The sequence below is a fragment of the Chlamydotis macqueenii genome, chromosome 3, assembly GCF_036417535.1.
Source record: "Chlamydotis macqueenii isolate bChlMac1 chromosome 3, bChlMac1.mat, whole genome shotgun sequence".
NCBI classification, from domain to species: Eukaryota; Metazoa; Chordata; class Aves; order Otidiformes; family Otididae; genus Chlamydotis; species Chlamydotis macqueenii.
In genome coordinates, this window is record NC_141558.1 from 125,287,986 (window position 1) to 125,308,142 (window position 20,157).

At 39.2% G+C, this 20,157-nt stretch overlaps 1 protein-coding gene across 1 annotated transcript in view; it reads left to right on the forward strand.

Annotated features, from left to right (window-relative positions):
• EFEMP1 (EGF-like fibulin extracellular matrix protein 1) overlaps nt 1–20,157 on the forward strand; it is a 48,287-nt gene that overhangs the window by 22,212 nt on the left and 5,918 nt on the right. The window contains exons 5-7 of the mRNA XM_086745453.1: nt 13,462–13,584; nt 17,185–17,304; nt 19,655–19,774. Coding sequence (XP_086601579.1) covers nt 13,462–13,584; nt 17,185–17,304; nt 19,655–19,774 — 363 coding nt within the window. The remainder of the gene's footprint in view (nt 1–13,461; nt 13,585–17,184; nt 17,305–19,654; nt 19,775–20,157) is intronic.

The window sequence follows — 20,157 nt, forward strand, 5'->3', positions numbered from 1 at the left end:
TGTACATTTTAAGATCATCTCAGGACTTGCACAGGGCTGTATCTATTTTAGATTGTTTTTATTGGCAACTGATGTATACTACCCTGCACCCACGTGAACAAAATTACAGAGCCCAGACAACTTTTGTACAGAGTTCCTTTGGCCACAGCTTCTCTGCGGGTTTCATTTGGCAGAAGTGATATCAAGCAGAAGTCTTTCCCTCAGCTTCTGATGTAAACTAAAATACACCTTATAAATAGAAAATACAGGCACTGCGAGCAGCGCCTTTGGGCAAACAGCCACCTTTGGGCTATGGGAAAAATTCAGTTCGATATGATTCATAAATATAATGAATAGGGTGCCATAAACTCGCTTTGCTCTTCACAAACAAAGGCGCATTCTCTGCCTTGAAAAATTAGAAGGGCAGAACCCAGAGGAATAGGGAAAGAAAAACAGGAGGAAAGTAAAAGTGGGAGGTTTAAGGGGAGAAAGAAAAAATGGGGGCTTGAGTTGTCAGAGTGGAAAAGTGTAATTTTGAAGACCAAACAATGCGTGGAGTAAAACAAAGGGCTTTGTTAGGCACTGAATCCCTCTGCACCTCACTTCTGATGAGCTCCAGCTTTAATTTTGCAAAATTTGAAGTGTAATACATTTCAAAAATAAGTTACTTTGTTCTTTAAGCTGTAGTTTGGTTGAAGACTCCTATTGATTACAGCTGGAGCTGGATCAAGCTTGGGCTGACTGCGTTCTCCTGGCAGACTCATTTGTAAATACCTTTCATCTCATCCAGCAGTGATAATGATGTGCTTCAATGATGTGGCAGCAATTATTTATCTTCTGCACTAGGTTTTCTGCTTTATGCTAGCCAAGTATCCTGAAGTCAGACCACAGAAAGGGATGCTTACATTTTCATTGAATTTCACAATTTCTTCTGAAGAAACGGTAACAGCTCCATCGTAGCTTAAGTAGGCATTTCTTTCTTCGCTCTCTCTGACAAATTTGGATGCAAAGGGCCCTATTCCACCATACTTAGCAAGTTTAAACATGTTACAGAGAACCTTGTTATCTGATAGCACACCCCAAAGGAAAACCCCTCAAAACTTCTATTTTCTTCGGTTTCTGAGCATCTGACCTACTGACCAAAGACAAAGCAGGAAAAAGGAGGCAGCGTAGGCCCTGGTTACTCTGAATGGATTTACACACTTGCTTAATACCATGTAAATACTGGAAAATAAAGCATGGATCTCATCAAACTTAAGAACTTTGCAAATAAGGAGCATTAGAAACAGCACTAACAGCAAATAGAGCTGAAGTATCTACTGCCAAGTCAGTGAGAGATCCCACGTCCTGCCTGGCAATCAGTCTAAATACATCCTTTCTCCCGCTTCATGTGACCTTCTCAGGTCAGCAATGTTGTGTGTTAGTTTAATATTTTAAAACTGGAACTTTACTGGTATTTGGCCTACTTTTTCCTATTTATTTTCTAAACAAATGATAGCCACTCCCTTCTCAAAGTAACCTTTTAAGCTTCGCCAGAAGTTCGAAGATCACAAGGTATATAAAAAAAAAAGTTAAAAAAAAAACGCATGCTCAGGCAAACAAAAGCAGGTTGCTGCATTTCACCGTCCTGACAGCGTTGCGAGCAGGCTTCAGGAGTACTCTGCTTACTCTAGGAAACACTGCTGAAATCTCATTTTCAGTGAAAAGTGCCAGGATTATGGTAGCACAGCATCTATTCTGAGGCAAACCCATGTAACTTCCCAGCCAGAGACTAGGGGGAAGGAAAAAAAAAAAAAAAAAAAAAAAAAAAAAAAAGAGAGAGAGAGAGAAAAGCTGTCCCAGTTGCTACTTTTACTTGATTGCTTCAGGGCAGCTGGGAAGTCAGATCCTTAGCTTGAGAGCAGAGTTGATCACAACTTTAAGGCAAAGTAATTTTGGAAGAAAAAATAGCTCTCTCTTCCCAAGGAAACTTCTGTTTTTTAAAATGTTAGTTTTTATTTATTACTGGCTCATTGAAAGAACAAAGTATTTTTTGGTGTCTTTTTTCTTTTTTTGTTCCCAAACACGGAAAAAAAAAATGTGGCTAAACCCCAGAAAAATCCTAGCTTGGGGCCAAAAATAATAATAATTTTCAGTTTTAAGATTTTTTTTGTCAGGTTTTTGAAAGAGCAACAAATACTTCCCAAGCACCACTCCAACTTACAGTCTTCAGTAGACTACACGCCCTCAGCTTATTTCAGTTCCCCTTCTTGTCCATCCCCCCTTTGCCCGCAGCCCACCGTAGCCTCCCTGGGGCTCACGTCCCAGCCACACGCAAACCCGGCCGGACACCTTCTCCTGCGCTCCACAGGGTGCCCTCTGCCACCTCAGCACTTGCTGTTTAGGCATTCTCACAGCTCCAGTTATATTTTGAATTAGAAAACCAGCAGCAAAATACAGACATCAGCAAGTACTTACCGGCTCTGGTCAAAAAGCGAGCATCAAAAACACCCGGGTGATCTAACCAGATCACACTGCTAGTCCTGAATGATAATAAAATGTTTAATAAGCAGGAGTTCTGTAAGTGAAAAGCAGCTACATTAGTAGGGCTCTTATGTATGTGCCTTCCTTTTTTCCACATTCTTTTCTTTAGCCTCCACTTAGTCACCTCTACCATAATACATCTTTTAACTTTGATGTTCATTTTTCTTCCTTCATAAATATTCATATTCCCTTTTTTTTTTTTAAATAAGTCTTTTACCTCTAAAGAATAGATTTCTTTTTCCCTGGTGCCTCTGCTTCTCTTTTGATCCTGCCTGGCTTTGCCTCTTGTATCTATTCTCTTTCAAACAAAGAATTTTTAAAACTTCATTTTAAGCCCTCATGCTAAGAATTACAGGGAAAATTGAATTTTCCACTTAAGTGCAAATGGAGAGCCAGCTAACATGAATTCTTAAGGCAAGACAGAGAAACAAAACTTTACAAGATACTGTTCCTGATGGGTTTGTTAGACCAGTGCCATATATCACTGCTTGTTTGTAGCAGAGCCAAATTGATATTGCCACAGGAATCTTCGCTTCTGCACATCCATTTCACTTCACTTTACTTGAACTGTGCAACCTGAACATTGTGTTTTTCTATCCCAGCTCTTCCAATCCCCTCCCATCCCTAGAGTATATTTTGGACCAAATCAACTGATGTGTCTTTTTTAAGTACTATTTCCATCATTTGCTTTTATTGTTCTCTCATTCAAGAAGTTGTAGAAGGCATGAAAGTTAATTTCTTTTAACCCTTTTTTTTTATTTCACAAGAGGTAAAATACGGACTAGTGCCCACCAATTATACTTTGAAAATAAATTTCAGATACATTCCTTCAAAACAAGGCAACTGTGGGTACATACAGCAACACACTAGAAGTATCACAGCTATGTAAGAAAAATTCATAACTAAATGTTTTCAGAGGCATTTCTGAAGTTGGAACGGCATCAGGAATCTGCTTATTTACGTAGGGAGCTGTGGAGATTGCAGCGTGTTGGTACTGCCAACAGATAGGATGATTTCTGCTAAAAACAATATCATCCTTGAGATAAGCCTTCTCCTTCTGATAGTTGCTATTGAACTCGACTTGAACTTCAGTGTTCTCAGTTTGGGAATTACAGTTATAATTCCTAAAACAGCTCATTCAGCCTGCAAAAGGCTGAAGGAGAGTAACGTTTTATTGATTAAATTGGTCCTTGTATCAAATATTTTAATTCCCTTGTCTCATACCTGAGGTTCCTTGTTTCTTACACACTGGTGAGCTATGCATTCCCAACCAAAAGAAAAAAAAAATTAAAATCTGGCTGTTTCCTTTGCAGGGACCCAGCAGCTGCCAGCATAAGTGCTGTTAAAATGCTTGCAAAGATTTAATGAGTGATTCTTCAACTTCCTAATTAAAAACCACAATGAGCTTTCAGGCTTTTATTTCCCTAATATTACAGGTTATAGCAGTAATACTTTGTTCAGTCAAGCCTAGCTAAAGGAAAATGCTTATGAGGTTTCCAAGGAGAGAAATAAACAAAATGGAAATGAATAGGGAACTTGGAACTTTTAAGTGTACGTAATTAAGAAAAAAAAATACATCCTTCAGATAATTCTGGAAACTATTAGGAGATATTCATAATTCATAACCAGTTGTTTGGTTTTCTTTCAAGCAAGGGGGCAGCTTTACATCAAACACTGACTAGCTTTTCCATTAACTTAAATAAACAAAACAGTATGCTTCAAGTTAAGTGAACATTTTTTTTTTCTTTTTCAATAACTCGGTGAATTAGAAATAAGAACAAGACATTTACTTTCAAATAGGAAATTAGTTTGCATGCTATTTCTTCATGTTAAAAATACTTTGGAACACTCATGAAAACAATGTTAAGCTGAATTTATGGAAATGTTCCATATCAGTTTTGAAGATGCTATGCCAGATGTCGGGGAGAACTCTTTCATCTGCAATAATGGAATAGTTTAATCCACCCTTGTTGTTTTTGAGTATAATCCAAGTGTATTGGTCATCATGGGTGGGTGATCCTCACTTAGGCAGGCATGAACCAAAAAGCACAAGTTGTTAGACCTCTCGCACAAAGTCACAAGATAGCACAGCAGGAAATACTCTACTGAAAGTAAAAATAAGCTATTACAATGTAAATCAAAAGGTTTACCATTATGGCAACTCACATTTTGAAGCGCTCTGAGACTCACAGACACATTGCGCTGAGCTATTGGATTATAACTTGAAAGCAAGTATGGCTCCATTTATGGCCCCAGCAGAAATAAAGCCAAGACGACACATTTTAAATTAATATAGATCAAAAACATGGATTATTTTTCTTTTTGATGAGCAAGACAACTAATAGTTAACATTGCAGTCTTCTATTGGGGGAAAAAAACCACTCTTTCCTTTGAGAGACTACAAAGACATGTATATCAATACTCATGCTCTTGTTTTAAGAATACATATTGAGGTAACATTGGATAGAAAATACCACTGTTAAATGTCTTGCAGGAACAGTTTTTATAGTCTTGTATCAGACTAACCTCGTTGTCATATTAGCCACAGCATTTCTGTCATCATCATTTTAATTACCGTATTACCTGAACGGTGGCGTGTGTCACATTCGTTTAATTCACCACGGTTGGTATTTGATAATGAAGTAGATCCTTCTATCAGAGCACATTCCTACAAGTTGTGTTGAACCATGGCTTGAACTGGTAGGGGTCTGGAGAAGGACAGAGCGCAGAGAAAGCTGTAATACAGCTTTTTAACTTGCCAGCACAGACAGCTACTGTGCAGAAGGCACAGGAGCAGAATACATGTTTAGGAGCTGATTCAGGTTGAGCATCGTTACCTTGTCACCACTGAAATGCTGTCCTGAACATTACAAGTACGGTTAAGATACAGGATAGAAGTGTGTTTGGTTGTATATGGCATCTCAGTCTTCAGAGTAAAGAAAAAAAAAAAATCTCAGAATTAAAAGCCAGTTAACTTTTGCCGGGTAATTTAGAGACTGTATGGCATACACTAGAGAAGGAAGGTAGCATCACAGATGGAGGCAAAGTGGAGCAGAAAAAGTAATGCATCAGTTCCAAGCTTCATTTCTTTTTTTTTTTCCCCCTTTTCAGCTGCCTGCCACTCCCAAACATGTGGGAGATGTTCTAGTGCTGAAAGCTATGGCTCACTCCTGTATTTAGCTCTTCTATATGATAAGTCAATTCAGTTTGGACATACCAAAGACAACACATAATTGTGACAAAGCACTGCAGTCCAGACTTGATTATTCCAGCTTGATCCCTTGTTAACTGTTGGGTAAACAGAAGAATGCTTTTCTTGTACCTTCATATTCATGAAGTCACTGTTGTTGGGTAACTTTCCCAAATTCATGGTAGTTGCTAACACTTTTGCAGTCCAAAAACAGAAATCAATCACTCAAGGAACTGTAAGTTGCACTGCCTTTTTTTTTTTAAACATTTTCCACATTAATACTTTACATTACTTCTATTTTGCTGTGCTGTGATGTCCAGGAATACTAAAAGACAAATCTACAAGGCGCTTGCTTTGCTATACTCTCAAATTTGAGAGGGGAAGTGTTTCAGCACACCAAAAGAACTCGTGCTGTTTTTCACGAAAACCTCATTAATTTAAACATTCTACCTCACATATTTGCTTAAATGTAGGTCTTGGCTCTTACATGTATTTTTCCTGTGCAAACAAGTATTTGTGCAGGTTACCTCTGCTCAACTGTGAAAATTTGTTACCAGGGCAATCAAGCCAATATACTTAACGTGAAAGGGCTAAAGGAAAATTTAAAAGGGAAGGAGAAAAACCAGCAATAAAGAGGGAGTTTATGGGCTGCTACGGAGTTGTACAGAATTATAGACGCTACCTCATGACACTACTGGATAGTGACTGCACTGTTAGAGTGCAGCTCTACATATTAACAGGTTTCACCACTCCAGAAGTGAGAAATTTCTCCAAATATTTAGGTTTTTTTGGTACCCGCTGACCTGATGTTATGTAACAGATTTTCTGCTGGTATTTACCACCGCGAAGCACAGCTTCCCAACACCAATGAGTTAAAAGTTGTCTGGGCATCCAGCCCAGATGAATAACATCCCAAATGTTGAAGGAAGTAGCAAGGGAAATAGAAAAGCCTTTGACAGAAATTGTTGATAGCTTGCTAAGGCTGGGGAGGGAACCAGGGAATTTGGAGGTTGCTAATGTTGTTCCTATGTGTAAGAAAGGATCAGGGAGGATCCAGGAAACGGCATAGCAGTGAGCTTGGCTTCAGTTGCAAGAACAATATAAGAAGCATAAATAAGGGACAGAATACTTAATTTGGTAAAACAAAGTAAGCCCATACTCATGGAAGAACTATAGTGGTCTAATTTCTTCAAGTATTTTACCTTCAGCTGGTTAGTTCTGAAAAATAATATAAAATGTTTTACAGGCAGAAGGAAAGCTCATGAAGCAGGCAGAAAGTGAGAGATTTTACAAAATCCTAGGGTTAAGTAAATTCTCAACGATACCTGCAGTACTGTGCAGATGATTGCATGTCTGGTATCAGACTCACTGGTGCCGTTGCTTATGTGGGAGGTGGTGTTTTCAGTTCAGATTAATCTATTAGAAAAATACACCAAGGCATTTTCTGGTCTCGCTCATACTGAGAACTCAAAAAATTTAAACTGATTAACTAAAATATTTATCGTTTACATTCAAAACAAATGGAGAACAGTTTTGCTGGAGTCAATGGCAAGTGCAGCACTGACATCAGTGGAATCATTCTGGGTTTAGATTTGTACAAACCATGCAGAAGATGGTCCATTGGTGCTGCTCAGGGGGGCAGAAATAAGAATTTGAATCCCATAAGGTCATTTTCAGAGCCACCCTTTTTGATCTGGGGGAATATTCTGCTTACAAGATCGCTACAGACCAGAATAAGAGAAAGCAACCTCAGACATTTTGTGACTTGTTTGAACAGATTAATATTTAGACAAACAAGGAGAGGATGAAGATGCTGTAGTAAGTTACACCATGTTGAGAGAAGGTGAGCAGCAAGAAGCTGAGCACTTCAGTCCCAGGAGTAAGACATGCTTGAGTTAAGAATTCAGTTCTCCAGCTGTATTCTTCTATTCTTCTTCTCCACCTGTGCTCCGTTCTCTGAGCACAACATACAGCTGTGAGCTAGAGGAGAAAAGGTTTAAGTGACTTAAGTAAGGTGAGGGGCAGATGTGGATTGCATTTTTTCCTGCAGAAGTTCGAAGCACTGGTGAAACGCATCTTGTGAATTTATGTACTTCTCCTAATGATATGAAGAAAATTACAGAGATTAAGCTGTTGCATAAGTGAGCACGCAGCATGAGTCAGGGGTTTGGGAAAAATGAGTCACAGCATGAAGGGAATGGAGCCAGGTTTGTAGCTCAGAAAGAAAGACTAGGAAAGAATTTTATGGATGTAGATAAGAGCCTGACAAAACGGATTGCAGTAGAGAAGCAGGAAAAAAAAAAAACAACTAGCTTTAAAACAGGGAACCGTACACCAGATTTAGAGAAAGCTATAGCTAAAAAGCAGGTCAGGCAAAATTTTTGTACACAACTAGTGGTTGAAATATAGCGCAGGCTGCCAAAGTCAGCAATGGAAGGACATAATTGTGTAAATCACTTCAAGCAGGAGTGCGGGTACATTTTTGGAAAATGAGGGAATCACTGGGTATAGCTATTAGTGAGGCTTGTGGAATTATAACTATGAAATTCAAGTTGATTTATATTTTGAAGGAATACAGGAGCAAGCTCTGCTGCCCTCCATGGTTCTCACATTCTTTCTGCAGCACCTTGCAAACTTCAATCAGTAGCCTATGCAAATCAGAGCATTATCTTACCCTGCAGAGTTACCAGTACAAAAATCCTCTCAAATGAACCTTTTGGAACAGCCCTGGAGATCGCTGCGGAAGGCAGCATTTATATTAGGGTGAGTCATGGGGTCTGATGGCCATATTTACCATAGTACAGCTGAGGACTTCCACAAACATTGCTGAAAGACCAGTGTGGCTTACATGTCATTTAATGGAGAGAGCAGTGTCCTTAATTGCACTGTTCCTCTCCCCCTTCTCTATTGACCGACTCTTTACATCAATTTAAGGATTTTATATAGCAGTCATCATTGCAACTTGATAGAGGACCATACCACCTAACTCATTTTGGGAATGGTAAGGTTTGACCGAGCACAGGCCTGCGGGACAAACAGAATACAAGATTCATATTATTAAAGACTGTGTCATGATGCTTAATGGATCTAAGTTCAGACTGTTCGGAGAACGTGAATTCTGTGTTTTGCAGTTCCCCAAGTACTTGACTGAAACTGTCACATTCTTGCAGTGTAGTATTCTGGATGTAACACCTCTAAGCCACATATGGAAGTTAAAGCACTCAATCCAAACATTTTACAAATTTTGTTAAATTTTTATAAATCCCGTAAGTTTGGTTTTGAGTGGCCTATTGGAAGACTATGTAATTATCTGAGTTCAATTATTACAATGATCGAGACACTGAAGGTAACCCAGCTCCATTTTCAAATAAGATTGATCTGCAGAAGTTTTGTTAGAGACACCCAGGCTATTTCAAAGGAAATGTCCCAACTACACAGGCTGTAACTGTCCTGAGAATAACTGTCTGGGAATAAACACCTGAACAACATCTTAGATCAGACTGAGATACAGTAAGTTTAAGAATTAATCTATATTTTACAGGTTGCATGCATCAATAATCAAATACAGCTCAGGTTGTTTAACAATTTAATACAGACTTACAGCTCTGTTCATCTGTAGTGAACAGCACAGCCTTTTAAAGTGTTAGCTGAGACTGGAAAATATAAAGAAAGGGTAATGGTAAAAGAGAAGGTCACTTTCATTACGGGTTACCAATGTATTTAAATTGCCTGCCCTTGTGAACAAGTGTATGTGTAACATCTAGAAATTAAATTTAAACAAAGTTAAGGAGGAAGGAGTTGAGGATGTTTTCAGGTAGAGCTTACAAGATACTTAACGTAGATACTTCAGCTGTGGCATCAGTTGAGACACTTACAGAAACAACCTTCATCATGATGACACTAAATTTGGAAGAGAGGATGCAGAGGAAAGATGCTCAAGAATGAGCTCGTAAAAGCCCATTATTTTCTTTCTAGGTCTGTTTCTTATACTGCACTCATCACTGTGGTATCTTGAGTGCTTTCCAGTAGTGCATTAAGCAACATGACAAACATCTGTCACATGTTTGTTCTCTCACCCTCTCCCCAGAGAGACAAGTGTGTGCACTGGAGTGTCTTGTTTTAATTTTTTTAATTATTATACACATGCACGTAACAGATCATTAAACATTTGTGCTAGCAAGGAAAGGTCAGAAATTTATCTTGCTCTTAGGATTAAATTTATCTTGCTCTTAGGATTAAAGCTAGTGAGCTTTGGTGTTCCTGTAGGAGTTTCCATCACACTCTTGCACCACCTTGCTGTGTCTTCACAGATGCCAGATCACTCTGGTCACGGACATCTGCAGTAGGCAGAAACCAAAAGTATGGATTCCCAGTACCCCTAATTCACTGTTCACACTTAAGTCTAGGGATTTCGTCAAGAAAAATCAAGTCGAATGAGATGGTAGGATTTAAGGAAAAACGTGTGCTCTGTATAACCGCCATCTCATCCCAGTATTACTGCATTTGATACATACTAAGAGCAGGAAGCTGCATCAATTTCTGATCACTGTCACAGAATCAGAGGGCACTGTGCAAGTTATGATAAACAAGCTAGGAATCTGATGGATTGGAAAAGTCCAATTTAAACTGGAAAAATAACTTCTTAGAATAATGGCATGAAGACGTAGGAGTTACTGATTTCTATACAGAGGGGACAATCTGGAAGCTTCAGATCAGTTAGACCCTAAACAATTGCAGGCCGTCTGCCCATTCAAGAACCATGAACACCTAAGTGGGAATCCCAGATCCACACTGGCCCCACCAGTGTATGATTATGCTACTCCATTTGGGGACAGAAGGGTGTGTATTGGTAGATAACTGCCTCTGCCACCTCAGAGAACAACAGAGCTGATCTGCCTCATCCCAAGGAAACCTCCAGCATCAGCGTTGCTTCCTTCCTATGATGTCCACTCCTCTATTGCTCCAATAACTCACTCTCAGGGCAGTTTAAAAAAAAAAAAAAAACCACAAAACAGACTGTTCTCTAATGAAGGATGATTCAGGTCACAGCGAGTGCCAAGGACCTGAAGATTTCTATTTGGGCCTCACTCACCAGAGGCCCAGATGCAGAGACCTGTGCAGCAGCATCGCACTGCAAAACTCACTAGCGCTGCTTTCGATACTCCACGAGGGCTGGGCTTCTTCTGGTGTCGCACCAACACAATTCACACTTGGCACCACTTTTAGCACTGAAATCTTCCACTCACTTCTTCACTCTTGTATCACTCACAGCAGTATACATATCTAATTATTGCAATACTAGAGATTTCAGAACTGAATGTTCCAGCACTGAAGCCTTTCTAGCTGCCTGTGGTTCTCCTCCCACAATATTTTCCGTGAAGCACTTAAACGTGATCTTCAGGCCATGAGCCTTCCTCTAGCATTACCAATTTCTTTGCACAGATGTGAGCAGAACTGCTTCAGGCATAGCAACCTACTGCCCTTCCCCATTGAAGGCTAGAGGCTACTCTCCTGTCCACCTTCACATCTCACCTCAGGCAGTTTAGTAAAATCCACCAAAAAAAAAAAAAAAAAAGAGGACTGGAGTTTTCAAAGAACTCCCATCAACACTTCACTCCCTATTTCTGTTTCCCTAGCTTGCCTAGGGACTCACATCTCAACAAAAGCCATCCAGCAGAACAAATAGCAAAAAGTACCATGACCATGCAGTGTAACAACACTGACAAAGCTCTTCCGAAGTCCACCAAAAATATCCCACACGCCAATATGCATTTTTGTGGCATGTAGAAGACAAACAGGACATACAATCACAGCTAATACACAGTTCAAAATCTTGAGTAAGAAGCTTTGGAGAGCTCTAAAGGATTCCTGGAAAGAAGTCTCAAGAAAAGGCTGTTCTTACACACACATAGGTCTTTGGCCATAAGATCAAATCCTCCAAGAGTTTCCAAATGAGGCAGCAGCTAGCAGTCAAACAGTACTTTTGAATAACTGTTTTTCTTTCAAACTGAACTTACCATTGGAAAAATCAAAGACTTCGAGTAAGTCAATCTAGTTTGCTTCTTTTAGCTGGTTTAACTTATTATTCCATAACAGAATCAAGCCATGGATGCAAATGGCAACATAAGGACTTAATGCACTTTAACTAATCCAGCTTAAAATGTAACTCATGTTAAGTTTACTCAGATATGAAGCTCCTAAAGGTCAAATAAACTTTGTTCCAGTACACTCAGCAACAAAAAGGATTTGAACTGTATGAGTATTATAGGCACTTGTTTTTCAGCTTTTGTAGAAACTAGGAGTAGATGCAAAGCCCAGGGAAGCCCCTGCAAAGACTTGCACTGAACTCCACCATGCTTTGGCTCCAGCATTTAACGATGTGTCAGGTTGGTACGAGGCTGCCAGCTATAGTCACCGAAAGTCTTTACACCTGAGAATGTGCTTGTCAGCTGTCGGTACAGAACAATGCGGTCAGCAAGTCCTGCGTCAAAATGGCAGCTTTAGGAGTGGTTTTATGCAGAAATGCAAAGAGCAGGCTGATATAAAAAGGACTTTATTTTTCCTGTCAGATAAAGAGAAAATATATGTAAAATATTTGGACGTTTGGGGAAAGGGCAAACACTGAGAATTAATTCAAACTGTTGATAGTTTATTTTTTATTGAATCTTGTGGTCAAAATTGTTTTCATTTGCTATGAGAAAGAATCCATCATTTTTTCCAAAGCACCACCCAGAATCTGCCACTGGTGATGTTCTAACGTCCCCAGTGCCTATACAAATAGCGAGGTCAGCTGAGATTTGTAAACTAGAGATCATAAGTTCTAAGGAATTTGTTTATTCAGCCTAGAGTCTCCAAATTGTGTACAATGCCAAAATTAAAAAGTCCTTTCACTGTACTGTGTCAGGTTACAACAAAAAGCTTTCCAACATTTTGGATGTTCAGATGAGAAAGCAAATTGTAATTCCATTTTAAGCAACTTATTTGTCAGCACATGCAGTTTAATTATAATTAAGTACCACCAGCAGTTATAATGAATAGGCAAAATCAAAATGTTTTTATACTTGTATAAACCTGCATTTAGTGTGAACTGAAAGCTGCCTGAATTACACTGAGAAGTATCGGTCTAGTATTTGCATTTTTAAGCTGTGCTGTTGAAATACAAACATACAGAAACTGTTTCCAAAGACTTTACCAGATTGACTGAATTCAGAGAATTTTCACAGGAGTGAGAAGAGGCAGATCTCTTCCTGATGAGAAGGCCACCACATACCAGGTTCCAAGTCCCTGTCCAAAGTATGGAGCACGGGAACCACGCAAAAGAGATCACCAGAGTCCTTTTAGTATTAGCAAAACATATTTTGAACTCGTCCCATTATTGAGAAAGGGCTGAACAACATTTGCTGAAATTTTCCAGAGTAATTCAGCATGTGACAAACCACCAGCATGGGGAAAAAACTCAAACCAAAGTAGTCAAATTATTAAAATATTATTAAATATTATAAAGTTGAAAGAGGTTTACAGAAAGTTTTATAGTGATAAGTACAAAATTAGTGGTATTTGACAAATAAAAGCATCTGATTGTTTAAAATAACCATATCTGAAAGTATTTCCAAATGCAGTCCATCAGAATTAAAAGCTAGTCAAAATCTGATAAGATTTTATGTCCTGCAAATAGAATAAGCCTTGAGATGACATTTCGTGGCATTTCAACACGCTAAATATTTTAAGTAAACTTGATGACTAATTCTGCATTTGCTTTTTCTGTAAAGATATAGATGAATGCGCAACTGGAACCCACAACTGCAGAGCTGACCAAGTATGTGTCAATTTAAGAGGGTCCTTCAGCTGCCAGTGTCCTCCAGGCTACCAGAAACGAGGGGACCAATGCGTTGGTACGTGACACTCTAGACTAAGTTATCGTCTGTCGTTATATACAGTTGCAAACTTTATGTCGATTATAAAGTGTATAGGTATGTGTGCTGTAAAATAGCTGTAAAACTTTGAAATGCAATGGAATAATCCCTTTATCACAATAATTAATCACTAAAACATGGAACTGGAAACTATTTTAAGTATAATCAACACTTGGAGTAGAACTTCACAAGATAAATTTTCCTAATATTTACAGTTGGTTTATTGTTTGTGTTGGGATATTGCCTAACATCCCAGATATAGTCATAAGTCTACTGTAGCGGCAAACTAGAGCACGTCTTTTCACTGACCTCAGTGAGCCCTGACTCCAGATCTGTGGGACACAGCTCTGCCTTCACTCAGAGCTAAGCCCTGCTCCGCAGAGCCCCCTTGCACAGTCCGTTTCCATACTCTGGTTTATGAGCGTAAATGAAAGATGAAAACTCTGAACGCAGGTATAGGATATTTGCAACTATATAAACCACTGCGCTTTATTCTTTGTGCCAAAATAAGCTATCTGCACCCTTGGGACCTATACAAATATAGCATGAAATTAAATCCAAGTGGAGCGTAAACACTGCGTCTTTCCTGTCCCATCCTCATTTAGGGACATTATGCAAAAGTGCCGTTAACTCTGTTCCTACAGTCCTCCTTCAGCCTCTATTTCACACCTTTTTAATCCTGATTTCAATGGATGAATTGCTTTTATAGGCACTCCAGCCTTAAGCCTTAGGTTTGCCAGAGATCATAAAAGCAACTATGAAATAAGAGAATCAAATGTATACATCCTGAGGTGATATTCAGGACCACCTCTTATAAGACACAAGACTGGTTTTAAGCAGCCTTGGAGAAAAGCATTTGGCTCATTTTTTGTCCTCAGCAGAACAGGAACCACAGAACTTCAGGTTTTCCTCTTTTTCTTTGTGTAAAGGATCCTGCATTTGAAAGCGTTTAAGATTTTTTTTAATTTTTAATCTCTTTTAAAATGCCTTTCAGAGGTACTCACTGCCTAACAAGCTGCAGGAAGGAAACTGGGGAAATTTCAGTACACATCTAGACTAACTGTAATTTCTGGGCATGGCTCTTTCTTTAGGGTTCTGAGCCAAGGGCTGCAGAAGTCAACCCAAAATTCTTCTCTTTCCTAAAAGATGGGGATCAGGCCCTGAACCATCAAATTGGTGTAAACACAGATATATCTGATTTTTCTCAGTTCTCTGTTGCAAGAGCAGGATTAGTGGTTTGGAATGTAGGTAAAGGAATAGTTTTGATAGGTCACTGATTTTTTTTTTTCCTTCATATATGGATTTTATCCAGATTTTTAGTAGCAGGTAAAGTATATTACTGCTATGCAATAGCACTGTTAATGTCAAGACCCATGCAGTACCTGAGAGTCTCACAGGACACATTACAGCACTCCAAAGAAAAAGAGAACGGTACACCCGTATATCTACGTGTGAGTACATTTGCGCACCTAGATCCATACATGAAAATGTCTGGAAAGTGAAATTTCCCTCCTCCTATTTAGGTCAAAACCAAGAGTAACACCTGTGTTACATATTACACACTGACCTAAATTATAAGTACATCCCTACGCTTCGTACTGTCAGCATTTCAGAATACAGCCTGTCTTGGGGGATTTTATAACAACTTAGCCAGAAAATGTTCTTGGGGCCAGATCTTGATAGAGGTTCTCCATATGGGAGGAAATGTTTCTCAAATATGAAAGAAATTTTTCCAGACTATTTTGGCTTGAAGGTAGAAGGAGAAAAGGACTCATTTCTAATAACGGATTGATTTTAATCTAAATTCACTAATCATTTCTGTAATTTTTTGGAGGTTTTTTTTTTAAAGTGTGCTTGTTCACTTATTGCAAAATTAGTCTTTTCTGAAACACAGAACTGCAGATAGAATTAGTTGTTTTCCAGCCTTGCTTCAAAGAAAAGATTTGGCTGAATTGACTAGATGATGCTTAGCCCTTAGACCTGCATGGAGCTGATGTGCCCTAATCCCATGAATTAGAGTCAGATCCTGGAAGCATTTATGTGCATAAATGTAGTGCCTGAGCAGCAAAGCACTGCTCATGTGCCTGTATTGTATAATCAGACCTTTAAACAGTAATTTGTAAGAGCTTAGTCCTGTAAAAGTCAAGGATGGAAGAGATCTACTGCTGTGCCTCCTGATTTATTCCATTTCTACTTCCAAATTTCTCTCGGCAACAAAAGAGTGACAATTGCTTCTGCACGGATAGCCAGGAATTTTCCAGCATGAACCTTTTCATTCAGAACCATCCAAAACACTCCACTTCCAAGTTTAGTCCCCAACAGAGATTGTAAATTTGACAAAGAAAGGGTTAACCTGTAGAGATTATTTTTTCACTTGATATTAAAACAAACACTTTCCTCATCATAAAAAAAAAAGTCTTGGCCTCTTTTTAAACACATCTATGGTGGAAACAGCTGGAAGTAGGAAACTCAAGATCTGGCATGGGTATGGGAAGTGCCTTTCTTTGTTCCAGTGAAAACTGGTCTTATTTGTCCGAGCGTTGAGCCTTTGAAATCTCACATTGTGTACATGTATGGAGCACAGCATGGATTTCTTCACCAAGCTCAACCAGGCCACAACTACAGACAGCTGCTGCACATACAGGCACGATCAGCACTGTGGCATAATTTTAAAAAGTGTTTTTCAGACAAAAAAAAAAAAAAAAAAAGGCAGTATCTCTCTCCTCCAGAACGCAAGGAAACCTTTTAAAATGCAGCGAGGTAAAAGAATGGGCTGTTGCACATTTTGTGTGGCTTGCAGGTGAAAACCCTGCTCCGATGCACATTAGGAATGCTGAAACTTGGAAAGGCAGCCTGCTCCACCTCAAAACCAGGGCTAATCAGCAGGGAGAGTCCGTGGAAAGTTAATACTGCCTGAGATAGCCCCAGCTTCAGCCAGTCTGATCACCTGCCTTGGCACCAGCGAGCACAGCAGAAGGTGCTAGTGCTGCTACATGGAAAGGTACGCGGGAGAGGCAGGGAGGGCAACAGGAGCAGCAGCAGCCCCTTCGGGGAGCAAGCCAGTGTCTGGGGGATCCCTGCGGAAGCACAACTACCTGTTTCCTTTTCTGGGCCATCCATCTCCTTGTCCTTGCAGTTCCCCTGGACTTGCACAGAAAGTTTGGGCTCTTCCTAATGTAGCTGAAAAGATTTAGTACATGCTGAGAGTGCTGCGTGCATGTGTTGCATTTGATAAGGAGAAACCTTAGTTGAAAAGCAGAACAAAACATTCAGTTTTACCTCTACAAAATAAACAAGACCAAGCAGTACTGTGGAACTGAATTAAAAATAACAGTGGAAGGGATATTGATCTCAGTAGCTGGAAGACAATCAGTAAAATACAGATTTTTTACAAAATTTAAAGAAAAAGTAAAGTAGTATTCCCATTAATATCCACAGCAGCAGTACCTAGCTCACATGAGCTTTTTTCCTCTCCTTTTAATCAAGTACAATTAACTTCACAGTTTCTTTGGACACAAGACAGTGACAGCAAATTGCCGTGATACCGTTTGAACTAATTTATCTTTTTTGATGTCTCAGACATTGACGAATGCACGCTGCCTCCATATTGCCACCATCGATGTGTGAACACTCCTGGTTCCTATTATTGCCAGTGCAATGCTGGTTTCCAGTTAGCATCCAACAACCACACCTGTGTAGGTAAGAACTTCTCCGCACGTACTTACACATGAGCTCACTCAGTACAGAGACAAATATTGACACGCGAATTGCCACACTGAAATTTCAGTATCTTCATCCCAACCTAATGGAAATTCATACCAAGCAGTAAGTCATACCAGTTGCTTGACGGGCTTCTCCTGCAAGTGATCTGAGTACAGGAGGGTTAGAGAGAAAATGGGAGTCTTATTGAAAATCTCTTCTTTTGTTGGCATAGCAGGTTTCTGAGGAGCATCTGGTTTGGCAACTGGAACCCTGGAGGTTTATATTCATTATTTAATCTTAGATTTGATTATTCTTTCCCTTCCAATGGATCGCTTTGCATTATCGTGGGTTTTCATGATCTTTTTTTCCCAGTTCATGCAACACAAAGGCTGGAACTAGAAACCAGCACATGATAAATTTAGTGATCAAAAGAAACTCTGAATGTCACATTGGCATACCTGGAAAATAACGTTTAGAATGAAAACAAGCGTCACTAAGGCAGAGCGACCCTTTAGAAGCAATCCTCTGTTTAGAGGTAAAACACTAAGGGAAGCCTTGCAGTAAAACTTCAAGACTGCTGTTAAGTTTTAAATCAAAAGTTCCGCTTTAGAAGAATTAGAGTAAGAATAAAAAGGTAAATATGTCTGCTGAAGTGGAGAGAGAATGGCCATGAAAAAAATGCATCAAGAGATTGGTGATGAAGATGGCCATAAGTCCTTTATGGCCACAATTTATATAGTATGTACACATTTATATATATAAATCAATCTGGGTTTTACAGCTTATACCATTACTTCCAAGCACTGCCATATCTTATCAAGTACCCTGGCATGCTGCATAGCACTGAGGTGAGAGGAATTTTTTCTTTTTCACCAAATTATAGGATAAAAAAATTGCACGTGGACACAACATAACCATGTGAACAAATTGTTACTTATTTGACCCTTTCGGTGGCTGAAATGCAAGGTGTACTCTTTCAGTTACACTCACAAACCCTTGTGACAGCTTCAGATTTGCTAGGTGCTTCACCCAAACACGCCTCCTCTGACTTGCTGGCCTCCCAGCCTAATAAGACATACTCCCACCAGGAAAGGTGAAGTAAATCTAAAGAAAATTTGTAAAGGAATGGTTGCTGCATCAAGAGAGACTCTCACATCTGCAACAGTCATCTGGCAGAAGCAATACTTGACAGCTGTACCAACTACATTTGTGTTACAACTTTTGCATACATTGAAAGTGGGTCAATGTTTCTTGGAAGGAAAACAAACAGAATTCTACCTTTGGCTAGCATATTTATTCCTTCTGGTAGCATTGTCATGATGTACATTCTTTGCAGTGTGTCCAGAAATTCACTAAGAGGTGGAAGAAGAAAACTTTGTAATCACTTTTCCCCTAGTACCAATAATTTTCAGGACTACAAGGTTCATGGTGTATTAAATTAATGTCCTTCTCACTGGTTTAGTTTTGTGAATGCCTGTTCTTAGCCATCTTTGTCAGTTTTTAGTTGTGCCTGTAAATGAGTGTTGCTGACATTTATAAGTGTTTGCAGAAGCCATGAACTCAAAATTTTATTTATTTTTTTTTTTCCAAATGGAGCTCTCTACTGGTGGTTATATCTGATAAACACAAATATGAATGGAAAACATGCAGGGGAGGAATACAAGGGAAGATACACTCAAATCTACAGAGTGAGTGACGGAGGAGCAGCAGTTAGTCAACAGCCTATGAAAAACAAGTGTTAGATTCCAGAGGTGATTGCAGTTATATAAACCTCCCATTAAAAATTGCTTCTGCCCTCATACCACAGTGTTCTCACATATGTTCTTAGGATGGGCACATCATGGAAAAAATCTAGCACAGAAACATACCTTCCCCCAATATGGTCTAGGCCTTAGAGCGTTGCAAAAACTACTGGCCTCAAAGGCTCATGTTATAACTGTAATGGAATTTAAAAGAACAAATTTTAAGAGTAATAAATAGCTCTAATAAATCTTAACCACTGCATGCTGAGAGGTCTTATCAGTATGTGTTCCTTATATCAATTATTTATAGAGACTTGGCATTTCATACCTGAAAAAAAAGACACTGGAATGTGGAGTTTAATAGCCACACTAAACATTTTTGGAAGAATTCATCACACATTAGAATAACTCTCATTCCTGGAAAAATACTCTTTTTTAACATGGAATGTAAAGCATAGACCTGACGCCGTTCCAGTGACTGCAGATCTATATTGATACAGTCAGCTGAGCTTCTGCTAAGCACTAGACCCAGTCTAAGGACTAATCCATTTAATCAGCCTAATTACCAGCTACACAAGATAAAGACCTGTAATTTTTCCTTTCAGACATAAACGAATGCGATGCCAATAACCCATGTGCACAGCAGTGTTACAATATACTGGGTTCTTTCATCTGTCAGTGCAATCCAGGATTTGAGTTAAGCAGTGACAGAATCAACTGTGAAGGTAAGCATTTTTTTTTGTCTTGGAAGAGTGATTTTTTTTTTTTTTATTATTTTCCCAGAAGTCTTTCTGTGAACTAAGGGATATAATTCAAGTGGAGCCACACTGTGGGTGCAGTTCATAGCCAAAACCCTTAAGCCATTTATTTTTTATGTTGCAAATGTGGTTGGTGACACACACCTCAGTGGCTGCAGCTGCATTCAGGTACAGTAGGTATGGGTCTCTCTCTTTAATAGCAAGTGCAAAGCAGGACAGCCATTACCACATTTCAGATCACAGCTGGGAAGAATAAAACTTCTGAATACTTATTTCACAAACTCACTTGAATTGTGTGTGGTCCGATGCTGATGACCATTAAATGAATCGAAAGGAATGCAAACCAAAAA